The following is a 23,419-nucleotide window of genomic DNA, read 5'->3' on the forward strand; positions in this document are numbered from 1 at the left end:
CGTCACGTGGCGTGGGCGCCGGAAGTGGCGGGGCTGCGCCGGAAGTGGCGTGCGCTTTGACCACACCTCATGGTGGCGGCTGGTTGGGCGCGGTGTGGCGGTCGCTGACCTGCGGGGCTGGCGGGCGTGCGCCGAGCCCCGGCCCGGCCTCCGCGTGCCCCCGGGCTCCGCACCCCTGATGCTGCGCGGGTGCTGAGCCCTCTCTGGCCGGGACGATGGTGAAGTATTTCCTGGGCCAGAGCGTGCTCCGGAGTTCCTGGGACCAAGTGTTCGCCGCCTTCTGGCAGCGGTACCCGAATCCCTACAGGTACGTGATCCTGCGAAGAGCAACCACCTCTCTTGCTTGCTTGGAGATTGAAGAGTGGGCCACCCCGAAATTGGGGTGGGGGTGGGAAGCCGCCCAGAATGTGCCTGCCTTTCGGGCACGCACGAGGAAGCGGCCAGCCCTGGGAGGAAGCTGGGCCTGGGCAGTGGTTTATGCGAGACCGGCTTAGCAGGCTCTCCACTCCGGAGGCGGGTGTACGTGGAGGTGGCGGCCCTGGAGTTGGGAAAGATCGTGGGGTTGGCCATCCGAGCTCCTGCTCACCCCTGTGCCCGCTCGCCGTTTCGTTCGCCCGCAGACTTGCTTTAAAGCCCGAGTGGCAGCCTTCATGAAAGGCCCTGGAATCCAGGTCAGCGAGAGGGCATGGTTTGGAATTTGCCCCTGGGGGAAGGCTCAAGGTACTTGGGCCGTTCAAGTCTAGACCACAGCGAAAATCATTCCCGGGGAACAGCTGGCCCGACTGGGCGGGGAGGCCCCTGAAGTCGACCACCTCTTCCCTTCCACCTGCAGCAAGCATGTCCTGACAGAAGACATCGTGCACCGGGAGGTGACCCCTGACCAGAAGCTCCTATCCAGGCGACTCCTGACCAAGACCAACAGGATGCCCCGCTGGGCCGAGCGACTGTTTCCTGCCAATGTCGCTCACTCGGTGTACATCCTGGAGGACTCCGTTGTGGACCCACAGAATCAGACCATGACCACCTTCACCTGGAACATCAACCATGCTCGGCTCATGGTGAGTGAGGGGCCCTAGGGGGTCGGCAACCCTAGTGGGCTGCCTCAGGTCTGGCTGCTGAGGGTATCCAGCGGGTCAGTCTCTGAACCTGCCCTTTGACTCATTCATACAAAAGGGGCCGGGTGGCTGCTCCAAGTACTGAATGAGCTAGTGGTTTTCAAGACAGGCGCCTACCGGCCCATAAGGCTGCCCTGGATCTCCCAGGAAGGAGAACTTTCCATTTGTCCCAGATTCTTCGAAGGCGTACCACGCGTATTTGTGTTATTTAATGGATTTCTGCCAGAGATTTGGGGGGAGGGGCTTTGCGTGTCAGTGCCTCGAAGGTTTTCGCAGAACCCTGGCTCAAAGCAGCTGATCTGGACAGTGAGAGGGGCAGGCAGTGCTGTCCACCGTGCAGAGGGGGAAGTGAGGCCTGGAGAGGGGAAGTGTCCTACAGGATCACAAAAGGGCCTGGCTCCCCTGACAGTCAGACAAGTCTGACAAGACAAGTGTGCCCCCAGAGTTACCCGAAGTTATCACAGAACTACCAAGGGAGCACTAGCTCCAGGTGACTGATACCTGGTGAAGCATTTCTTCTGGGGGTACTGGCCCATGGTCCCCGCTGATTGATCATGCGGTAACTGGTGACAGTCGGCACCCCAGCTGCAGAGGAAGAAGACAAGCTAAAAGTACACTGTCTAGCTTTAAAATACAACCCAGACTCCCAGGCCGCACCTCCCGATGCTGTCACATGCCAACATCACCAAGTCAGCGTGTTGTTTGGCCTAAAGGACCAAACGAGGCCCCGTGTCTAGTTCGGTCAGAAGAAAGGGTTCTAGAGCACAAAGGAGCTGTTACATCAAAAGAGCAGAGGGTTGAATATGGGAGCTGGCAAGCTGAGAGACTCCGGCAGTCCTGGTTGCCTGGCCCCATGCAGGTGGTGGAGGAGCGCTGTGTTTACCGTGTGAATGCCGACAACAGTGGCTGGACCGAAATCCACCGGGAAGCCTGGGTCTCTTCCAACTTGTTTGGTGTCTCCCGAGCTGTCCAGGTGAGCGGTGGGGGGAGGGGGGACGACGACTCTGGGGCCTAGGCTGCTTGGCCTAGAGGCTGGGCTGAGTCGCTGGCAGCTCAGCTCCTTTCCCTCTCTCATCATCAGGAATTTGGTCTGGCCCGGTTTAAAAGCAATGTGACCAAGACTATGAAGGGCTTTGAATACATCCTGGCCAAGCTGCAAGGTGAGAGCCCTGGGCCTTTCAGGGGATCCTCTGGGGAGAAGGCAGCACGTCTCAACTCTGCCCTGGCATATGTGGGGTCTGGCTTGGTCACTGCACACTCTAAGCCTGAGGTCCGCCCGTCCAAGGGTTGTCTCGGTGGGCCTTCTTGGGGTCGTCTGAAGGCAGCCCCTGACCCTTGCTACAGGTGAGGCCCCTTCTAAGACGCTTGTTGAAACTGCCAAGGAAGCCACAGAAAAGGCAAAGGAGACGGCACTGGCAGCTACCGAGAAGGCCAAGGACCTGGCCAGCAAGGCAGCCACCAAGAAGCAGCAGCAGCAGCAGCAGTTCGTGTAGCCAGCCCAGCCCCCTGCCCCCACCCATGACCAGACGATCTGGCTCCACCCCCGAGGAGCCTGCAGTATGCTTTCTTAATTAAAAATCAACTTCCAGCCCCTATGTACTGTCTGGGGGCATGCGGGGGGGAGGTGTCCATTTGGCACTACAGGACACCAAGCACGTCACCCATGTGTGTGCCAGGCCTGCTTATTTCCCCCGTGGGCAGCTGAGGGACAGACAGAGAGGTGCAGACCTGCCCTCACAGCTCACAGTGGCCAGGAGATGTCTTGAACACTGGACTGTAAGCTCCACAGGAGCAGAGATCTGTTTGCTCTCTGATGTGTCCCAGGTACTGAAACCATACTTAGCACATAAGAAGCACTCAATAAATACTTGTTGAATTCAATTAGCCTCAGCTCTGGAGTCCCAGCTGTGATCTAAGTCTTGACTCCTCCAGTCCTGCCTTTGGACCTCAGACCAGTCACACCCCCTGAGCCACCAATGGGCATTGTGGAGATGGAGTGCACTGCCAGGCTTCGGCAGTGGTGGCCACAGCTCAGTTTCCTCTTTTCCAGCTTGGTCTGTGGCTGGAGTACCCAATTTTCATCAGACAAACCATGGACAGAGGAAGTTTTTAAAAAGAGGCTTTTAATGAAAATAAGACCCAGTGGTCATCAAGTCCATTGGAACCCAGCAACCCTGTGAGCCATAAGGTATTCAGGGCTGTGAATCTTTGCCGACGCCAACAGCTACATCTTCCAAGAGCTGCTGGTGGGTTCAAACTCAGCCTAACCACTGCACCTGCGGGGCTCCTTTTACATGAAAACACTGGACAGTAATATATAGGACCAAGGCCCAGGGGCCTTGCTCTGGTAGTAAACAGGTTCTAAAAAAGCTCCCTACCCCTTTGGGGGTGCAGAGCCAAGTGCTACCCAAAAAAATGCACAAGCTGCCTGCCTAGCAGGGCTTAAGCACGCCCCCTCTATTCAGCAACTGCCTGGCTGCCAGCTATGTGGCAGGGAGTGCCTGCACACACAGGTCCTTCCAGTCCATTGCAGCGGGCTGCACCGAGCAGCCTTGGAGGCCTCCTGCCTGGCTGGGTCAGTCTGCCGTGTGCAGTGCGATGGTGGTCATAGCCAGGCATCCTCACCCTGTGAGAAGTTGTGTGAGTAGCTGTGTTCCTGGCCAGCGCTGAAGCCACGTAGCAGCTCTGCCTTACCCCCAAACACCAGGCTCTCCACGTCCACCTCCAGGTCCTCTGCAAAGAAGAGTGCCGTCAGAAGGTCCGGTCACCCTGCCAGATCCCTCTACCCACACCTGGAGGGCACTTACCTTGGTCGGAGTCCCAGCGCTCCGAGGAGAGGCCAGAGGAGTCCAAGCTGTCTGCCCGAAGCCGCTCGCGCTCACCCAGCCCTGCCGGTGCCCGGAGCTGCTCCAGTTGCTGCTGCAGGCTCTGCTGCCTGCTGCGGAGCTTCTCCTTCAGCCGCTGCGCCCGCCGCTCCTGCTCCTCCAGCTTCTGTGGAGCCCAGGGGCAAGGCTGGAGCCACCAACCCAGGGGCTTGGCCTCAACCACCATCCCTCAGCAGCAGGTTGTGGCCCTGTGGTACCTAGATCTGGACTCCAGAGTAACTCCCTCCACCAGGAAGCCAGTCCCCTCCAGCCCCCCTCTTCACAACTGAGATGACCTTTGGGAATTTGGCCTGTTGGGGTGGGGCCTGCCACACTCTCAGAAGGCCCAATCAAGTGATTGAAGGACAAGCTCTGGTGGCACAGTGGTCACACAGTGGGCTGCTAAGCACAAGATCTACAGTTTGAACCCACCAGCCGTTCCTCAGGAGGAAAATGAGGCTACCTACTTCCATAAGGCTGTTCTACCTTGTCCTATGAGTTGATTCTGGGGCAAGGCAATAGGGACTGGGTGAGGGGTGGACTCAGGAAGGAGAGCTGGAGCCTGGGAGCAGTCGGGGAAGGTGGTGGGCGGAGGGCAGAATCCGACATTCCCAGTGGGAGGTTGAGCTGATGAACAATGATCCTGTCAGCCTGGGGTTGCATGAGGGAGGCTGACAGGTGATGACCAACACACTGAGGAGCTGCCACACATCCTTCACACCGATGTAAGAACTTAAGGTCTGGAAAACCTAGGAGATGGAGGGGAAGCACTAGAACTAGGGTAAGGGGTGTCAGCTCTCCAGGTCCCAGCCGAGTGTGATTCAGACACGAGGGCAGTGTGAACGGTCCCCACACCTGCAATTTGGTGACACATGGAGGTGGCGTGGATCCCTGTGTCTAGAACTCAGGTGGAGCGCGGGCAGCAAGGGTGCAAGGCCAAGTTGTGACTCCACCCGCCTTTCCAGTTTGAGTAAACTGGCGGTGTCAGCAGAACCCTGGCCCCCTCCTGTCCAGCTGTTCCAGTCAGGAGCCCTGGAATGTTACTGTGAATGTTATTGCTCCCCTCTGCCTCCCACCCTGCCTCCATCCCATGGCTCTGGTCTAGAATGGTGCCTGGGGATACCTGTTGAAGGAAAGCAGGTGAGTCGGGGGACTTGGAACTGGGCTCTGAATCTGCCTCTCAGCTGTGCAACCTGGCCAGCAGCAGGCCTGCGTGTCAGGCCATCTGCTCCTGACAGCCAACTTAGATCTGGAGTCGCACACTTGCTCCTGTCCACCAGGGGGCGCGCAACAGCCCAGCATCCGCTGGGCCCAGAGGGCCAGGAGCTGGCAGGGTCTCATTCCTCTCTGAAACAGCCTCCAAGAGTGGCATCAGGACAGACTTCCCAGAGTAGGCCTTGAAGGATGGGGTGGGGGAAAACGTGGACAAATCTGCCACAGTCGGCAGTCTCAATGTCCCTTACATTCGACATATCACAAGCATTTGAGCATCAGGCCAGCCCTCCCACCCTGCCAGACAGAAGAAGAGTGGGAAGTTCAGAGGGTGGCTGACCCAAGGTCTCAGAGCTGGATATAAGTAAAACCCACAGTAGTAACAACAAACTGCTTTTCTTCCTGTTTACCAAGAATGAAACTAAAAGCCTAGACAACTGTCCAGAATAATAGTGGGGTTATGACCTCCGGCCTCTCCCCAGGCCTCCCCAGTCCCACATACTGCACACCTCCTGGCCAGCTGGCCCCGGGTGGACACAAACGTGGCCCTACCTGGATGTGTACCCTGGCTCGACGCAGGAGGCTCAGGGTAGTATATCGGGCACTGTCAGACCCCAGGGGCATCTGCTGCTTTAGTTGCTCCAGGCACCGTTTCAGCTGGGCCCTCCTGCAGGAGAAGGGGTCTGGAGGGCAGTGCCAGCCCTTGTTGCTGCCCCCCCCCTCAGGATGACAGGGGAGGGGAGGCGAGAGGGAGCAGTTTCTGGGGCCTTATGCAGGACACAGCTGGGACTCACCTGCGCTTCTCCAGTTCATTGTGCACAGACCTGCCAGGGCCAGGGAGGAGAGGGGAAGGGTGGTCAGCCACTTGGGAGTGACCTGGGGCCTAGATCCCCAGGCGGACGAGCAGGGACACTGACACAGGGCGACAGAGTCTGCCTCGGGACTATGAGAACTCAACCCTGGGGTCTGTAAGCATCACCTTGTGAGGATCTGGTTAAAATGTAGAATCTGATTCAGTCTATCTGGGATGGCAAGGCAAATTCCCAGAAGGCAAACTGGAATTAGTCGGTTGGAAGCTCTGGTCCAACCAGACATCAAGGGCTTCCTGGCAGAGTGAACCTTAACTGCTGAGCCCAGAAGTAAGTTTCCTAAAGAGGGAGCGTAGAGGGAGGGGCATTCAAGTAAGAGGCAATGTCATGTGCAAAGGCGGCTAAGTAGCTTGCCTTGTGAGGTAGAGGAGAGGGTGGACCAGGCCCAGAACGGTCTGGCTCCCAGCTCCTGGAATATCGGAGATCCTCAAGAAATCGCCCTTAAATAAGTGGAAGGATGTGTGACTCTGGCACAAAGGGGGTAACGAGTGAGGGGTCTGAAAGCCTCCCTGAGTAGGGTACCCGACAGACAATGCAAATGAGGAGGAAGTAAGTGGACCTAAGAGGGCCACCAAGCAGGACACTGCCCATCCCCCACCCCACCGCTCCCAGTCCTGCTCACCGTCCACTGTCCAGCGCGCCGGGCGCTTGAGGGGCTCGTTTCTTCCTCCTGTGGATGGAGCCTGGATTGCGGTGCGGGCACAGGGACGCATAGCCATGCTCAGCCTCTGCCAGAGAGAGCCCCCCGCGGCGGAGTCAGGTCAGGAAGGGCCTTTTGGCACCAGGGCTCTTTCCCTAATCCCTCCTTGCTCGACCGCCCGCAGTCCTCTATTTGGATGCGAGCTGAAGGCTGGGGCGACTACGCTCGGGCCAGGCATCCTTCGAGTTGGGAGTCAAATCTGGTCCAGGCCCGTGTCTGCAAGACCGCCGGCCAGGGGCTCCTCCTCACCTCTCTCCCGGCGCTCCAGGTACTCAGCGGCTTGCAGCAGGACCTGGATATTGCTGGCCACGGGTTCCATGTCGGCGACAGCTGGCGGCGGGCTTACCTGGGGTGCCAGCAGATCAGCGCTGCAGCACTTTTGTTACAATATAACTGACACGGAGCAACAAACACAGGGCCCAACCCCGCCTCCCGGACGCCCCGCCCCGGACCCGCCCCCAGGACCCGCCCGCCCGCAGACCGAGCCGCCCGGGACGCCAGCCAGGCTGGTCGCACCCCCGGCTCTCAGCCTGGCCCTTCGGCGAACCCACGGGCTGGAAGTAACGCGTCGGGACGCTTCCCAGAACAAGCCCGCGCCAGTGACTCAGGGCCCCTGGGCCGGCGCCCAGGGCCGCGAGGGCCGGGGACCGGCGCCGGCCGCAGCTCTGGGGCCAGGTCCTCCCGGGAGCCCAGGTTTGGCCGCGCACGTGGGCGCCGCGGAGGCGGGGCCGGCCGCGCGCCGCGCTCCCATTGGCCCGGGGCGCACTCTGCGGCCCGGTTGGCTGGCGCTTGGCCCCGCCCTCTCCCGCCGCTGGTCAGCACGAGCGGGCGGGAAAAGAAACAGGTTTCAAATTTGAAAACCAGGGCGACTCGGGTGGCGCTGAGCGGGGAACAGGGCCGCAGTGCGCAGGCGCAGGGGAGGGGGGCGGTGGTCCGGCCCTTCCCAGGGCGACTGGTGTCTGCCCCCGCGTCTGCCTGCCTTCTGCCCCTCGTAGGCCTCCGCCGGGGTTCATCCTTCATCGTGTCTAATGGAATCTCCTGGTTCGTCTTCAGGGAAGCAGTTGTTGCTGAGAATGTCAGTAACCACTTCCCAGGATGCATGCGAACTGGCTTTGTAAGAGCGTCATCCAAGTAGCATCCCTCCCAGTCAAGGTCACTGCTACCTCTTAGGATGCTTACTTCGGAAACCGGAAACCCCATCGGCAGTCTCAGTGGAGGGCCCTGCGCATGGAGCACCTCGGAGCTGCTGCAGATTCCCCAGAAGGCGGTGCCTTCCTCCCTCTGGGGAGCCCCTGGTTGCCTTCCTCAGAGAGCCCTTCTTTAAGGAGGCTTTGCCCACACCTGTGGGGGCCTGTGACAGGTGGAGACTGGAAGGTGAAAGCAGCTGTGACAGGGTGAGACGACCACAAGGGGAGGGGGGCAGGAAACTGGACTGGACGCACGGCAGTCACTTCTCAGATCAGGCCAGAAACTGGAGTTTCGCCAAGGGCGCCTCCCAGGGCCGTCACTCACACATCAGCCTTGAACTGCGGCTGGGTCTGTCCACCTGACAACTCACTAAACCTTTCTGAGGACCTAGGAGACACCAGGCATTGTGTCCAGCATCATCCCCAGAACTGCGGGATGCAGAAATAGGCAAAAGCCACGTCCCTGAGGAATATGCAGCATTCACAGACTGTCCGGGAAGACCAATGCCAGAATGACACAGACATAAAGGCACAGTTTTGGCAGGAAGAGCGTGTGGCCTAATCAGGTCGGAGACGTCCCTAGGGTAGCGCTAGGGGCACTCGTGCTGTTGTTGAGAAATACCACAGGTGGTGGCCTATAAACCCACACAAGAGCAACCCTGTTGGGCAGGGTTGCAATGCCCCTGTGAGTGTCTGAGACTAACTGTCAGGGCGTAGAAAACCCCATCTTTCTCCCCAGGAGCCACTGGGAGTTTCCAACCTGGGACCTTGCAGATTGCAGTCCAGCGGTAACCACTATGCCACCAGGGTAGATGCCCATAAATAACATTTATTTTCTCACTGTTCAGAAGGATTGATGGCTGAATTTCCAGTGGGCTTTTGGGGGAGGTCTTCCTTGTCTATTTCGGTGTATAGTAGCCACCGGCCGTCTGGAGTTGCTAGGCTGATGGATTCCTCAGCCTGCGACAGATAGTGTCTTCTTCAGGCGCCTGTCTCTAATCCGCTTGGTTTATAACTGAGGAGTAGTGAGGCTGTGACTCACCCTAGCTTGGTATAGCTTCATTAACCTAGAACTAAACCAAACTCACTGCCCTCGAGTCCCGTGTGGCTCATAGTTACCCCCATAGAACTGTAGGACTGTCCCCGTGGGGTTTCCAGACTGTAACTCTTACCAGGAGCAGAAAGCCTTGTCTTCCTCCAGCAGAGCAGCTTGTTTTGAACTGCTGACCTTGCCGTTAGCAGTTTAATGCATAACCAGTATCGTTAACCTTAAAGGAAATTCTATGTCCCAACAGGATCACATCCACAGGGATATACGGGCTAGGCTCCCAATGCAGATGTGAGAAGACACAATTCAGTCAACAGCACCCCACCCTTCAGCTACTCTCATGTCTATGCCCTTCCCGTGTGAAAAACACGCTCATCGACCACATGGAGGAACAGGAGGTAACTAGGTAGAACGATGTGAAAGAAGGCCCCAGAAAGGAAGGGCATGTGCAAAGGCCCCAAAGCTAAGAGCAACGTGGCAGGGTGCAGACCAAGGCAGCAGGGGAGCAGCTGACACTGGAGGGGCTGACAGGGCCCCAAACAGGCACCTCCTCCAGCCAGTGAGATCTGAAGAAAGACTTGTGGGTGAACCTCCCATTTTATTTCACGAACATCAGCAGCCACAAGGCTGCCAGTCAGACATAGGGGCTACCGGGAGCCAATCTTGGAGGAGGGGTGTGGGACTTGAAGGAGGAGAGTCCCCAGATTGTAAGAGAGGTGTCCCTGAGGTGGGAGGGATCCAGGCGACTGGAGCCTGGGGGTGCAAAGGTGACGCAGGAGGGTCTGGAGAGGTGCCTGGCCTGGTTCCTGAGGACCACATCAAGGAGTTTGGACTGCACGGAGTCTTGGGTAGATTCCAGCTGGGGAACCTGCCGGCAAGTCAGCACCCTGAATGTGGGCCAGACCCACTGGCCAGAGGGACATAGACTGAAGGACCTCCGCAAGGTAGGTGAGGACAGGACGTGGGCCCAGAGCTCTGGGCCAACAGGGCTCCTGCACCCAGCACCTGGGTGCTCCTCTGAGGCCAGGCCAGAGATGCTCAATGGCTTTGGGGCTAGGACCTCCTTGTGAGGCCCAACACCAGCCCCAGATCCTGCCAGAAGCTAAATCGTGCTCCAAGGTCTGCCCTGAGTTTCATCTCAGGTACTTGCAGACCAGAAAGCTTCCCTAGAGAGGATATCCACTCTACCCCACCCCCCAAATGGCTCCAAGGGACCGGTGTAGTCAGAAATGGATGCTCCAGAGGACACAGGCCTGGTCACCGGCACAGACTAGGGCAGCAGGACAGGCACAGAAGACCTGGAGTGAGGGCAGAGAGAGGAAGTCTCCTGAGCATCAGCCCAGAACCCTCTGCGCTCACCGTCACCAGGGAGGCCTGCTTCCCAGCTCCACTTTGTGATGAGCCACTGAGCGGTGAGCCGGCCTCCCAGTCACGGGGCCCCCATGCAACATGCCCCGAGTCCAGCTGCAGGTCCGGGCTTTGTGCTCAAGCAGGCTTTCAATGGTGAGTGCTAGAAATAGATCACCAGGCCTTTCTTCCTAGTCCATCTTAGCCTGGAAGCTCCTCTGAAAGCTGTTCGGCAACATATAAGCCTCCATGATCCCCTGGGGGAAGGGGAGAGTTCTACCCCTGAACCACCACTGCCCCCGTCTCCAATTTATAGATGGGGAAACTGAGGCCAGGAGAGGCGGAAAGGAAGCCAACGCACAACCAACTCGGTGAGAGCTGGCGCTTGAAGCTGCCCTCTGCCCTCACTCCTGTTGGTATAGGAAGGGGACCTGTGTGGAACAGGAACAGGAAGTGAACTGGGGACAAAAGGATCCGTCCTCCTCTGACAGAGAGGTTTGAGTGGCCTGAGATGGGGCAAGACCCTTAAGAGGGTCTTTCCCCAGAGACTGGATCTGAGGACAGGATTGATGGCCCCGGAGGAGACTGGGTCGCAAGAGGGGACATGGGAACGAGGTCTCAGGAAGAATTGGCTGGCTGGCCTCGCCTGAACCTCAGGCACCCCTGTGTCCCCCTCTCAGAGCGATTCTAGTGCCAGCGGGGCCCAGGAACTGATGCTCCTGCCCCTCCTCAGAGTCCTGGCTGAGGCTTCTGTGCTGCACCCACTGCGAGGACTCCCCAGCCCAGGCCCGGCTCACTCCCTGTGGTTCCTGAAACAAACTCATTTGCTTCAGCTTCAACCTGAGCGTACAGCAACGATCCTGATTAAAATAACCTGAACAGACCCCCAAAAAACAACTAAACAAAAAAGTCCTCTCTGATGAAGAATGCAAGCCCATTCCTCTTGATTGTGCCCTTCCCGGCATCGTGAGCCATGCGATGTCCTGAGTCAAAGTGGCCGGTTCCAGCCCCTGCCAGCTCACCAGCACCTGGGCTATGGATCAGCATGCTTTCCATTCCATCCTTGACAACTTCCACCTTTCCCGGATTCATACTTCAGGTTCTGACCATTCACTGAGGTTTGCAGCTGTTTCATCTCGCCTTGAGGTATGCCCCTGAGCACATGAAGACCCCGAAAGCTTCGCCCCCACAGGCTTTACTCCATCCGCATCACCGTGGCCCCTCTGCCTCTACTTTGAGAAGGCAGCTTCCCCGAGGGGCCCAGCCCCTGGCACTGTCTCATGCAAGTTTGCTTCCTTCACAAGGCGCTCAGTCTAGGACCGGGTTTCCATTCTGGGCTTTAGGTTTTCAGTGGCTGCATTCTTCAAAGTGGGGAGCCAGTCCCTCTTCGTATTCTGTGCTTCGTCTGGAAGCTCCACGGAAAACTGGTCATGCTGGGTGACCTTGTTGGGATTTGAAAGGGCAGAGACATGGTTTCCAGGACCGCAGCCGCACACAAGCCACCACAGCACGACAAACTGACCGACAAGTCGTGGAACCATCCGCTGGTGGTGGTGAAGTTCCACCAAGTCAATTCCAACCCACTCGACTGTGCACCACAGGACAGCCCGCCGTGCAGTCCCATGCCTGAGCCCATTGTGTGGCCACTGCGTTAGTGCGTCTCCCCGATGCCTTCCTCTTCCCCGCCCGTCCGCTCTACCAGGCATGATGCCCTTCTCCAGGGACTGGTCTCTCCTGACGACCTGTCCAAGTCCGTGAGATGAAGTTTCGTCATCCTTGTCTCAGGTGTGCTCTGGTTCTACTTCTTCAAAGACATTGGTGTGTCCTTTCAGCAGTCCAGGATACCCAATGCTTTTCATTCGCACCACACTTCCAAGCCATCTATTCTTTGTCCAACCTTCACATGCATGGGAAGCAATTGAAAATACCATGGCCGAGCCCCCAATAAAAAGATTTCCAAAAAATACCATGGCTTGGGTCTGGCACACCTGAGTCCTCAGAGTAACATCCTTGCTCTTCAATACTCTAAAAGAGGCCTCATGGAACACCTCTTTTGATCTCAGCGTCCAGACAGGGGGTCCAGAGGCGGCAGTGTTGGCAACCCAGGCCAGGCTGGGAGTCTTTGTCCTGAAGCTGTGGGAGTTGGTGCCAGGCTCTGTGCAGGGCTAGATGTGTGCAGGTCAGGGAGAAGCCAATACGCTTGGCCCTTCGGGCAGGACAACCAGGAAGGCCAGTCTGCCCCTTGCCTGTGGCAGAAGGCGGTGCTGCTGGTCCAGGGAAGACAGACAAAGGTTAAAGCAGTGACTTTCAACGGTGTCCAGCAGCTCTGCCAAATGGCAGCAGCAAGATGCACCACAACATGCCCGAGACTGGCTGGGGTGCCCACTCATCTCTGGAAGTTCCTGGAGAGAGCCAGGTCCTCGGGAAACCTCTGCGGGTGGGCGGGGGTGGTGGCAGTTGGGCTTTGTTCGCATTTACCTCAGCCTGTGGCTCCTGTATGGAGGGTACAACGATGCATCGCTGTACGTTTACAGAAAGAAGAAGGAAAGAGAGAGAGTGAGATAAGGGTCGCTTGCAGGCAACAGGCCATGAGGCCCAGCCTGGCCAGACGACATCTTGGACGTGGTTGAGAGCTCCGACTGTCGTGGCGGCGCCCACTGGAGACAGACTTCCTTCCGTAGGGTCGGGAGTAGGTCCACTTGTTAAAATTCCAGATAGAAGTAATTTGGTCCCTTTCTCTTTTCTTGATAAGTTTTTCTTTTTTCGGGGGAGAGCGCGAATGCAGTCCCTCACTACCACATTTGGGGAAATCGCAGGGGTCAGCACACCCGCAGCGCAATGGGTGAGCCTCCCCTGGGAAATCCACCTTCGTGATCATGGTATCTCCCCTGCCAGGTAAGTATTCTTGATAAGTCTGGCTGAAGGTTTACTGTTCAGACTTACTACTTTTAAAACAACTTGGATATTAATTTGTTCCTCTTTTTTTTCTTTACAGTTGGAAAAGTGAGTAAAATCGCTCAGAGCTACACATTTCCCTCAAAGCACTGCCTTGGCCACACCCTCAGATTTTACTGCGGCTTCTTTGGCTTTTCACGCTGATATTTCCCTCATTCCCTCTGAAATTCCTTCTTTGACGCACGACTCATGGATATGATGGAGTGTGTTTTGGATTTCCAAACATGGGGAATTTTCTAGAGATTCTTGTCTTACTAGTATTTTATTTAGTTCCATTGTTGTCAGAGAATGTACTATTATGAGGTTAGAATATTGCAGCATGATCTTTCTTGATGACTCATGCACTGAGATAGCAGGCATCGTCAAGTTGTTGTGTGGCATTCTGACAACGTCCATGAGCTTAATTGATTCTGTTACAAACCATATACACTGCCTATATATCCTTATTGAGGTTTACTTCGATAAATTCCCAAGAGAAGAGTGTTATAACTTCCCACTATAATTGTGGATTTTTCTTAACTGCCAAACCACGGAGAATTCTGGTCCTGCCAAGTTGATACAGAAGTTTAACTATTACACAAGTTTAACGTTTTTCTTGCAAACAGCATATAGATGTTCGTGTTTTTTAATGTATTCTGAAAATTGCTGCCTTTTAATGTAATGAGATTGCTAATATGGTTGGGTTCAAGTCTATCATCTCGGTTTTTGTCTTGCATCGGTCTTGTCTGAACAGTTCTTTTCCTGTTTTGTCTCCGTTGGCCTCCTCACACCCACACCCGTGCCAGCGAGGCAGGCCTGACCCACAGCGATGCCGTGGAGACTCCACAGTCTGCTGACGGCAGCCCGTCGTTCTCTGGTGGAGTGACGGGTGCCTTTGAATGCTGACTTTGGGGTTTCCAATCCAGTGCTTCTTTAGGATGATTTAGATGCGTAGCATTCCATTTCACGTGTGTATGTAAGTGACCGTAGTCTACTTCACATTAATACTACATCCTTCATATGTAATGTAAAAAGACCTGCCATTATGTGTCCAGAATGACTGACAGTCTACCATCCTTCTGCCACTCTTGCCATATATTTCACTTCTATGAGCATTAAACTCCTAATACACTGTTGTATTTTTGCTTAAATAGCCAATTGACTCCCCCTCCCCACTCCTCTTCTTGTGTCTTGCCTGTCCCTTCGCCCTAGTCTACACGTGCCGCTCCCTCCCCTAATCCCCGGTACTGAACAAAAAGCAGCCAATTGGCTTTAAAATCAGACGGGAGGATAGATAGTCTTTCATAGTCCACTGCACCTTCACCATTTCCAGTTTGCGGAGCTGAGTCTTAATTTGGTAACATTTCCCTTCAACCTGAGGAATTCCTCTTAGCATTTCTTATAAGGTGGGTCTGTGACCAGCAAATCCGCCCAGTTTTTGATTAGCTGAAAATGTTTATCTCACCTTAAATGTTTTGTTCTGTTTTTCACGAACGTTTACACCGTAAGCTAGGTTTCCATCGACAACGTCTGTGCACATCGGGCCAGTCCGCTGCGCCGGGCCTCTTGCAAGCACTGAAAAGCAAGAATGTGACTCTGAGGACTGCTGACCCTGACCCGGCCAGGGAATTGTCTTGGTTTTGTTTTTTGTTTGTTTTTTAAAAATATTTTATTGGGGGCTCATACAACTCTTATCACAATCCATACATATACATACATCAATTGTATAAAGCACATCTGTACATCCTTTGCCCTCATCATTTTCAAAGCATTTGCTCTCCACTTAAGCCCTTTGCATCAGGTCCTCTTTTTCCCCCCTCCCTCCCCGCTCCCCCCTCCCTCATGAGCCTTTGATAATTTATAGATTATTATTTTGTCATATCTTGCCCTATCCGGAGTCTCCCTTACCCCCCTTCTCTGCCATCCATCCCCCAGGGAGGAGGTCACATGCAGATCCTTGTAATCAGTTCCCCCTTTCCAACCCACTCACCCTCTACCCTCCCAGTATTGCCCCTCACACCCCTGGTCCTGAAGGTATCATCCACCCCGGATTCCCTGTGCCTCCAGCTCCTATCTGTACCAGTGTACAACCTCTGCCCTATCCAGTCCTGCAAGGTAGAATTCGGATTATGGTAGTTGGAGGGGAGGAAGCATCCAGGATCTGGGGGAAAGCTGTATTCTTCATCGTTGCTACATCACACCCTGACTGTCTCATCTCCTCCCCTAGTTCCCTCTGTGAGGGGACCTCCAGTGGCCGACAAATGGGCTGTGGGTCTCCACTCTGCACTTCCCCCTTCATTCACTATCGTATTTTTTTTTGGATGATGCCTTATACCTGGTCCCTTTGGCACCTCGTGATCGCACAGGCTGGTGTGCTTCTTCCATGTGGGCTTTGTTGCTTCTGAGCTAGATGGCCGCTTGTTCACCTTCAAGCCTTTAAGACCCCAGACACTATCTCTTTTGATAGCTGGGCACCATCAGCTTTCTTCGCCACATTTGCTTATGCACCCGTTTGTCCTCGGCGATCGTATCATGGAGGTGTACAGCCAATGATATGATTTTTTTGTTCTTTGATGCCTGATAACTGATCCCTTCAGGACCATGTGATCACACAGGCTGGTGTGTTCTTCCATGTGGGCTTTGTTGCTTCTGAGCTAGATGGCCGCTTGTTTATCTTCAAGCCTTTAAGACCCCAGACACTATCTCTTTTGATAGCCGGGCACCATCAGCTTTCTTCACCACATTTACTTGTTCACCCGCTTTGGCTTCAGCAGTTGTGTCGGGAGGGTGAGCATCGTAGAGTGCCAATTTAATAAAAGAAAGTATTCATGCATCGAGGGAGTGCTTGAGTAGAGGCCCAAGGTTCTTCTGCCACCTTAATATTAAACCTATAAGTGTAGACAATTAGATCTATTTCCCCATCCTCATATATGTATTTGCATGTACATGTTGTTGTCTAGACCTCTATAAATGCCCTTTGACTCCTAGCTCTTTCCTCCCTCTCCCTTGACTTTCCTCCTGCCCTACTACCATGCTCTGTCCCCACCTGGGCTACAGCTATACCTCTTCGTTACGTTACCCTACCCTTGATCATCCCCTACCAGGCCTGCCACTCACCCCCACCACCAATTTGGGTCCCATGTTGTTCCCTTGTCCCTGTGTTTGTTAACACTACTTCCTTACCCCCCCCCCACCTCCCCCTATCCCAAGTCCCCCCAGAATTGTCGGTCCCGTTGTTTTTCCTCCAGATAGTTCATTCAGCCTGTCTTATTCAGACAGACCCGTGGAGACACTAACATGCACGAAAACAAGACAGAGGAAAACAAAGCAACAGTATACAACCAGACAACAAAACAACAAAAACAAACCACTGACAAAGAACAGAACAAAACAGTTCACAAGAAAAAAGCTTGTAGTTAGTTCAGGGATCGTTTGCTGGCCCTTAGGAGCGTTTTCCAGTCCAGTCTGTTGGGGCACCATACCCTGGCCCCAAAGTCCACTTTCAGCATTCCCTGGGGACCTTGCCACTCCATTCCCTTGCTGTTCCGCTGCACTCCCCCAGTGCTTTGCCTCGGTGTGGTGGGATCAGGTCAGGTGCAATTCCCACACTGTGTCTCTGGTGCTGTCCCCTGTATCTCCCTTGGTCACTGAGGGGCATCATTTCTCATAGTGGGGCCAGCCATGTTGTCCTCTCTGTGGTCTGGCTGCTCTACTCAGGAACATCATCCTCACGGCCTGGTGGGCCAGGCTGTGTTCCACTCTCTCCTCCCCATTTTCTTGTTTTTATGTTTGAAATGAACTTATGCATCATTAATGACTCCAAGTCCACTTCAGTTTTATTTTTCTTCCTTTTTCAGCCACTCAGACCAATATTCAGATCTGAGGGGTAAGGAATCTGGAGGTTTTTTGTTTTGTATTTTTTCTCAATGAAGCAACTTTTAATTTAATAAGTTTTTAACATTTTAATTTTTTTATGTTAAACCCCCCCCTGCCGTTTTATTGTCATTGCCCCCCAATCCCTCCCCTCTGTCTGCTCCCACTCCCACCCCTCTAAGGGCAGGTTTATACCATGAGGAGGAATCTAAGAGCTAATGAGTCCACACAGCAGTACAGTTCAACTCACTTCTGTGGAGCAGTCAATATACTGGAAGCCCTTCAACTCACGTGGGCTGCAGGGTCCAAGCAAGCAGCAGGGGGGGTCACCAACAGTCGTAGCTTGGGAGCTTAGGGAAGCAGGCCCGGGTGGGCTATGGAATGCAAGCAATGAAAGGTAACAGGATCCACCAGACTCAAGGGCAGCGTGGCGAAGCAGGTCTTGAAGGAGCCACAGGTGGAGTGGCGCACAGGTTGGGGCAGAGGACTAGCTAAGGCAGCAGCTCACTCCAGCAAGCTCTAATCACCAGAGAAGAGAGACGTGAGCGGGCCTTGCAGAGCCATTTATCTCTTTGTCCTCAATCAAACTGTGGCCACATGAATCCCACATGTTCCTGTCGCCCAGGTTGGCACAACCAACCGAAAGATCACATCTACCTACCAATACAGAAACCACTCTTCCTCTTCCTCTTTCCATACAGCAATGGTGACAGTCTGTCCCTGTAAGACTGACTGAGTTTGCTAAGCAGAATGTTCTCTAGTTTTGTCCATGTCTTGTGGAGTCTGAGAGAGTGCCGTCATTGTTTTTTATTGATGCATAAAACTCCATACTGTGCATGTAACCCAGCTTGTTTATCCATTCCTCTCTCATTGGGGTTTCTGGTTGGTTTGCCATTGTGGAGATGGGAGCGCTAAATCTAGGTGTATGTATGTTCATGTTATATTCTTCATTTCTTTTGGGTATATACCTGGTAGAAAGGTTACTGGGTCATAAGGTTCTTGGATTTGCATCTGTTTAGGGAAATGGCATCCTGACTTCTATAGTGGTTGTACAATTCTATGATCCCACCGGCAACAGAAACGCAGTTCCAAAAAAAACTAGACGAAAAGAAAAGCATTTCCGTCTCTCCACATTGTCTCCAGCAAGTTTCCATTTCACTGAGTTTTGCCAAAATTTGAATTTGTATTTCTGCTCTTGTTAATGACCGTGAACATTCCTTCGTATTGTTGTTAGCTGCTGATTGTCATCTTTGGAAAACTGCCTGTTCATGTCTTGTGCCCTTTTTAAAAAATTGATTTGTGTTTTTCTTGTTAAGATGTTGTGGTTTCTATAGAGTTTGACGATTGTCACCGAATATTTTTTTCCCAAATCCGAGAATTCTCCGTTGACTTTTTGATAAAGTCTTTGTGGTACAGACGTCATGTTTTTAATAGGTCCCAGGACTTTATTTTGTCTTCTGTCGTGTGGATTGTTTTCATTATGTTCGGTAGTGTGTCTAGGGTCGCTGTGTTTTCACTGAGGGTCTTAATAAGTGTGTGATTTTTATTTAGGTCTTTGGCCCACTCTGGGTCTGGTTTTGTGCACGGTGTGAGGTGCGGGTCGGATTCGTTCCTTTTGCAGGTGGACATCCCATTTTCCCAGTGCCATTGGTTGAAAAAGCTGTCTCTTACCCATTTAATGTGTTTGATTTCTTTATCAAAAATTAGGTGTTGTTCAGTACTTGGCTGTATTTCTGGGTTTTCAATTCTAACCCATTGGTCTCCATATCTATCGCTGCACCAGCACCAGGCTGTTTTAATTACTGGGGCAATATAGTGGGTTTTAAGGCCGAGGAGCAAAAGTCTTCCTACTTGTTTTAATTGTTTTAGTAACGTTTCAGTTATCCTAGGTTTACTTCCTTTCCGTATGAAGTTTGTAATTTATCTTTCCATTTCTTTGAAAATTTGTGGTGGGATTTGGATTGGAAGGGCATTAATTTGTAAAGTATGTTTGGTAATACTGACATTTGCACAATATTGAATCTGCCTGTCTAGGAACACGGTGACGTGTTCCGTCTGTGTAAGTTCCTCTCTGTATCTCGCACCCATGGCACTTCCTCTCTCGTCCTGTGCAGGGGACACTGGACACTGAGTGAGGAGGACGAAGGAGAGCTGGTGTGCTCGCGGGGCGGTGCTGCGGAAGACGAACGCGGCTGCCAGAAGAACAAACAAGGCGTCTTGGCTGAAGCGCAGCCGGAACGCTCCTTGGAGGCAAAGATTGAGAGACTTTGTCTCAAATACTGTAGACAGCTTGCCAGGAGAGGCCGATCCCTGGAAAATGGTATCGCGCTTGCCTTGCCAAAGTAGAGGGCTGGTGGAGAAGAGGAAGGCAGTCAAAGACAGGACTGACCCAGCTCCCGCAACAACGGAGCAGCAAACGCAAGAACAATTGGAGGGCGGCGTGGACGGGGCAGTGCTTCCTTCGCTGGCCCTTCGAGGTGAAACTGACTTGACAGCACCTGACACGAGAGCTTACAAGTTGTCCAGTAACATTAGTGACATTTTTCACAAAAGGTCAACATGCCCTTCCGTTGTGTCCCGGCTGTTTCCTTTCACTTTTATTTTTAAGCACATTTATACTACCTGTGAGCATCCGGGTCGACAGCCCTGCAGCACTTTATGATGGAGAGTGCTTTTCCCTCTGACTTGCCTTTTTTCATAAGTGAGCTGACAGTCACTCTTCATGTTGCCTTGCTCTTTTTCTCTACAGCTGCTTTTAACAGTGTCCCTTGTGCTTGGTTTCCTTTGTGCCTATTTGACTTGAGTATTTGAGCTTCAAGATGTGGATGTTAGGTGAAGGTCAAGATGGATGAGCTGACCCCTCAGAGAAAGTGACGACGTGGAGATTCCCTGAGGGCCGGAGGAGGGACGGAGGGAAGCAGGGACGGGGGTTAGGCAGCATGACGGTTGAATGGCCCCATCCGGTGGGATGGACAGCAGAACTGTATGTGAGTGGATATGTCGGTAAAACTCTTGTATAGAGAGAAAAAGATCTGGATGTCCGTTCTGCTCCAAGAGTTTTATTTCGATGAAGTCCAATTCATCTGTTTTTCCCTTTTGACGTTTGTGCTTCGTGTCTTATCCGAAAAAGTTTTTCCTAACCAAAGTCATGAAAATTTACTCATATTTTTAAAAACATTTTATTAGGGACTCATACAACTCTTATCACAATCCATATATATACATACATCAATTGTATAAAGCGCATCCGTACATTCTTTGCCCTGATCATTTTCAAAGCATTTGCTCTCCACCTAAGCCCTTTGCATCAGGTCCTCTTTTTTTTCCCCTCCCTCCCCCCTCCCCCCTCCCTCAGGAGCCCTTGATAATTTATAGATTGTTATTTTGTCATATCTTGCCCTATCCGGAGTCTCCCTTCCCCCACTTCTCTGCCGTCCATCTCCCAGGGAGGAGGTCACATGTGGATCCTTGTAATCAGTTCCCTCTTTCCAACCCACTCACCCTCCACTCTCCCTGCATCGCCCCTCACACCCCTGGTCCTGAAGGTGTCATCCACCCTGGATTCCCTGTGCCTCCAGCTCCCATATGCACCAGTGTACGACCTCTGCCCTATCCAGCCCTGCAAGGCAGAATTCAGATCATGGTAGTTGGGGGGGAGGAAGCATTTAGGATCTGGGGGAAAGCTGTATTCTTCATCAGTGCTATATCACACCCTGACTTACTCATCTCCTCCTCTAGACCCCTCTGTGAGGGGGTCTCCAGTGGCCGAAAAATAGGCTTTGGGTCTCCCCCTTCATTCACTATGGTATTTTTTTTTTGGTTGATGCCTTATACCTGGTCCCTTTGGCACCTCATGATCGCACAGGCTGGTGTAGTTTTATTGCGAAAAAAGGAGTTTAAAAATTTTATTTTATTGGGGGCTCGTACAATTCTTATCACAATCCATACATCCATCCATTGTGTCAAGCACATATGTACATTTGTTGCCATCATCATTCTCAAAACATTTGCCCTCCACTTGAGCCCTTAATACCTGCTGCTCATTTTCCCCCTCCCTCCCCACTGCCCCACTACCTCATGAATCCATCATTCATAAATTATTATTTTGTCATATATTACACTCTCCGATGTCTCCCCCCGCCTTCTTCTCTGCTGGCCCTCCCCCAGGGAGGAGGCTATACATAGATCCTTGCAATCAGTTCCCCCTTTCTACCCCACATTCTCTCCACCCTCCAGGCATCGCCACTCTCACCACTGGTCCTGAAGGGATTGTCTGTCCTGGATTCCCTGTGTCTCCAGTTCCTATCTGTACCAGTGTACATCCTCTGGTCTAGCTAGATTTGTAAGGTAGAATTGGGATTATGATAGTGGGTGGGGGGAGCATTTAAGAACTAGAGGAAAGTTATGTTTCATTGTTGCTACCCTGCACCCTGCCTGGCTCATCTCCAAAAAAAGAGTTTTATTGTGTTAAACAAGCGGCCATCAAGCTCAGAAGCAACAAAGCCCACATGGAAGAAGCACACCAGCCTGTGTGATCACGAGGTGTCAAAGGGATCAGGGATCAGGCATCAAAGAACAAAAAAATCAAATCATTGTGAATGAGGGGGAGTGCAGATTGGGGACCCAAGATCCATCTGTAGGCCACTGGACATCCCCTTACAGAAGGTCCGTAGGGAGGAGACAAGCCAGTCAGGGTGCAATGTAGCAACGATGAAACACACAACTTTCCTCTAGTTCTTAAATGCTTCCGTCCACACCCCCATCATAATCCCAATTCTACCTTACAAATCTGGCTAGACCAGAGGATGTACACTGGTACAGAGAGGAACTGGAAACACAGGGAATCCGGGACAGATGATGCCTTCAGACCCAGTGGTGAGAGTGGCGATACTGGGACGGTGGAGGGAGGGTGGGGTGGAAAGGAGAACTGATTACAAGGGTCTGCACATAACCTCCTCCCTGGGGGACGGACAACAGAACAGTGGGTGAAGGGAGTAGGTAAGATGTGACAAAATAACAATAATTTATAAATTAGCAAGGGTTCATGAGGGGATGGGGAGGGAGGGGGGAAATGAGGAGCTGATGCCAGGGGCTCAAATAGAAAGCAAATGTTTTGAGGATGATGAGGGCAACAAATGTACAAATGTGCTGGACATAATGGATGGATGGATTGTGATAAGAATTGTACGAACCCCAATAAATGATTTTTTAATTTCATCGTTTTAGCTCATTCATCGAGGTCTGTAATCCTTTTCAGTGAAGTTGTGGTGTGAGGAAGGGGTCTACCATCATTCTTTTGCATGTGGCTATCCATTGTCTCACCACTATTTGCTTTTTGTTTGCCTTTTTTTAAAATCTATTCTCTCCCCATTGGATTGTCTTGGCACCCTGGTCTAACATCAAAAGATTTTTTTTTCAGTGCTTGAATGTATAATTAGAATAGATACACCTGGCAACTGAAAGAGCACGCACAGAGGTTTTCTGACTTATGTTTGACAGCCTTTGTGGTAGAGAGGGACAAGCAGACGTTCAGGAACTTCTCCATACAAAGATAGTAAGCAACGACACTGCCTGTCCGGGCAAGTTCAGAGATTAAGACGCTCACCCAAGGCTTTCCGGAGGCAGGGTGGTGACATGACCACACTTTAGCTCCCCTGTGGGAATCAGACAGAGCGGTCATGAACCCATTCAAGTGGTGTGCAGATCTGACCTTGACAACACCCTGATACGCACTTGGCATGTATCTGTGCACCTGGCAAGTACTCTTGCTCCACACCGATTGGTGAGGACCGACTGAAGCGGGTTTCACTGGCCGGGCCATCAGCACACTCCCCAGCCTTGCCTCAGGTCTGTTGGACCCACTTGCTCTCTCCCTTAACACGATCCAGAGATTGTGATCACACTGATGCCTCATAAAGCTTCACGCTGATCTCCTCTTGACATTGGCATTAGCCTGGCTGCATCCGATGAGCTGGAAGAAACAAGCACTTCAAACACCTTAATAATCAGATGCAAGTGAGAGGCGAGGCAAACTACACCCACTCAACTTCAGCACTGGCCGTTTCAGTGCAAGAGTGTGTGTGTGCGAGTGTGTGTCTGTGTGTGCGTGCGAGTGTGTGTGCATGTGAGTATGTGTGTGAGTGTGTGTGTGCGGGTGTGTGCGTGTCTGTGTATGAGTGTGTGTGTGCGAGTGTGTCTGTGTGAGTGTGTGCGTACGAGTGTGTGAGTGTGTACGTGCGAGTGTGCGCGAGTGTGTGAGTGTGTGCGCGC

At 52.9% G+C, this 23,419-nt stretch overlaps 2 protein-coding genes, 1 non-coding gene and 1 pseudogene across 4 annotated transcripts; 1 reads left to right on the plus strand and 3 right to left on the minus strand.

Annotated features, from left to right (window-relative positions):
* Positions 1 to 45: 45 nt before the first annotated feature.
* On the plus strand, positions 46 to 2,703 carry PRELID1 (PRELI domain containing 1). Of its 2 annotated transcripts, none has more exons than XM_075542018.1 (5): positions 46 to 307; positions 833 to 1,058; positions 1,951 to 2,088; positions 2,197 to 2,275; positions 2,460 to 2,703. In XM_075542018.1, the coding sequence occupies exons 1-5, from the start codon at positions 216 to 218 to the stop codon at positions 2,606 to 2,608; spliced, it is 684 nt and encodes a 227-aa protein (XP_075398133.1). In that variant the 5' UTR covers positions 46 to 215; the 3' UTR covers positions 2,609 to 2,703. The 2 variants fall into 2 exon arrangements, with proteins under 2 accessions (XP_075398133.1, XP_075398134.1); XM_075542019.1 differs by having other exon boundaries at positions 49 to 307; positions 1,975 to 2,088.
* A 515-nt stretch (positions 2,704 to 3,218) lies between these two features.
* Positions 3,219 to 7,182, minus strand: MXD3 (MAX dimerization protein 3). Its single transcript, XM_075542020.1, has 6 exons — positions 7,010 to 7,182; positions 6,683 to 6,788; positions 5,986 to 6,015; positions 5,744 to 5,858; positions 3,923 to 4,106; positions 3,219 to 3,848 (listed from the first exon to the last, which is right to left on the minus strand). The coding sequence occupies exons 1-6, from the start codon at positions 7,077 to 7,079 to the stop codon at positions 3,721 to 3,723; spliced, it is 633 nt and encodes a 210-aa protein (XP_075398135.1). The 5' UTR covers positions 7,080 to 7,182; the 3' UTR covers positions 3,219 to 3,720.
* Positions 7,183 to 13,106: 5,924 nt separating this feature from the next.
* LOC142441787 (U1 spliceosomal RNA) lies at positions 13,107 to 13,245 on the minus strand (annotated as a pseudogene).
* Positions 13,246 to 17,059: 3,814 nt separating this feature from the next.
* Positions 17,060 to 17,180, minus strand: LOC142441574 (small nucleolar RNA SNORA61). Its single transcript, XR_012782943.1, has one exon. It is a non-coding gene; the product is annotated as a small nucleolar RNA SNORA61 (small nucleolar RNA).
* Between the last annotated feature and the right edge of the window lie 6,239 nt (positions 17,181 to 23,419).

The sequence above is a fragment of the Tenrec ecaudatus genome, chromosome 2, assembly GCF_050624435.1.
Source record: "Tenrec ecaudatus isolate mTenEca1 chromosome 2, mTenEca1.hap1, whole genome shotgun sequence".
Taxonomy (NCBI): domain Eukaryota; kingdom Metazoa; phylum Chordata; class Mammalia; order Afrosoricida; family Tenrecidae; genus Tenrec; species Tenrec ecaudatus.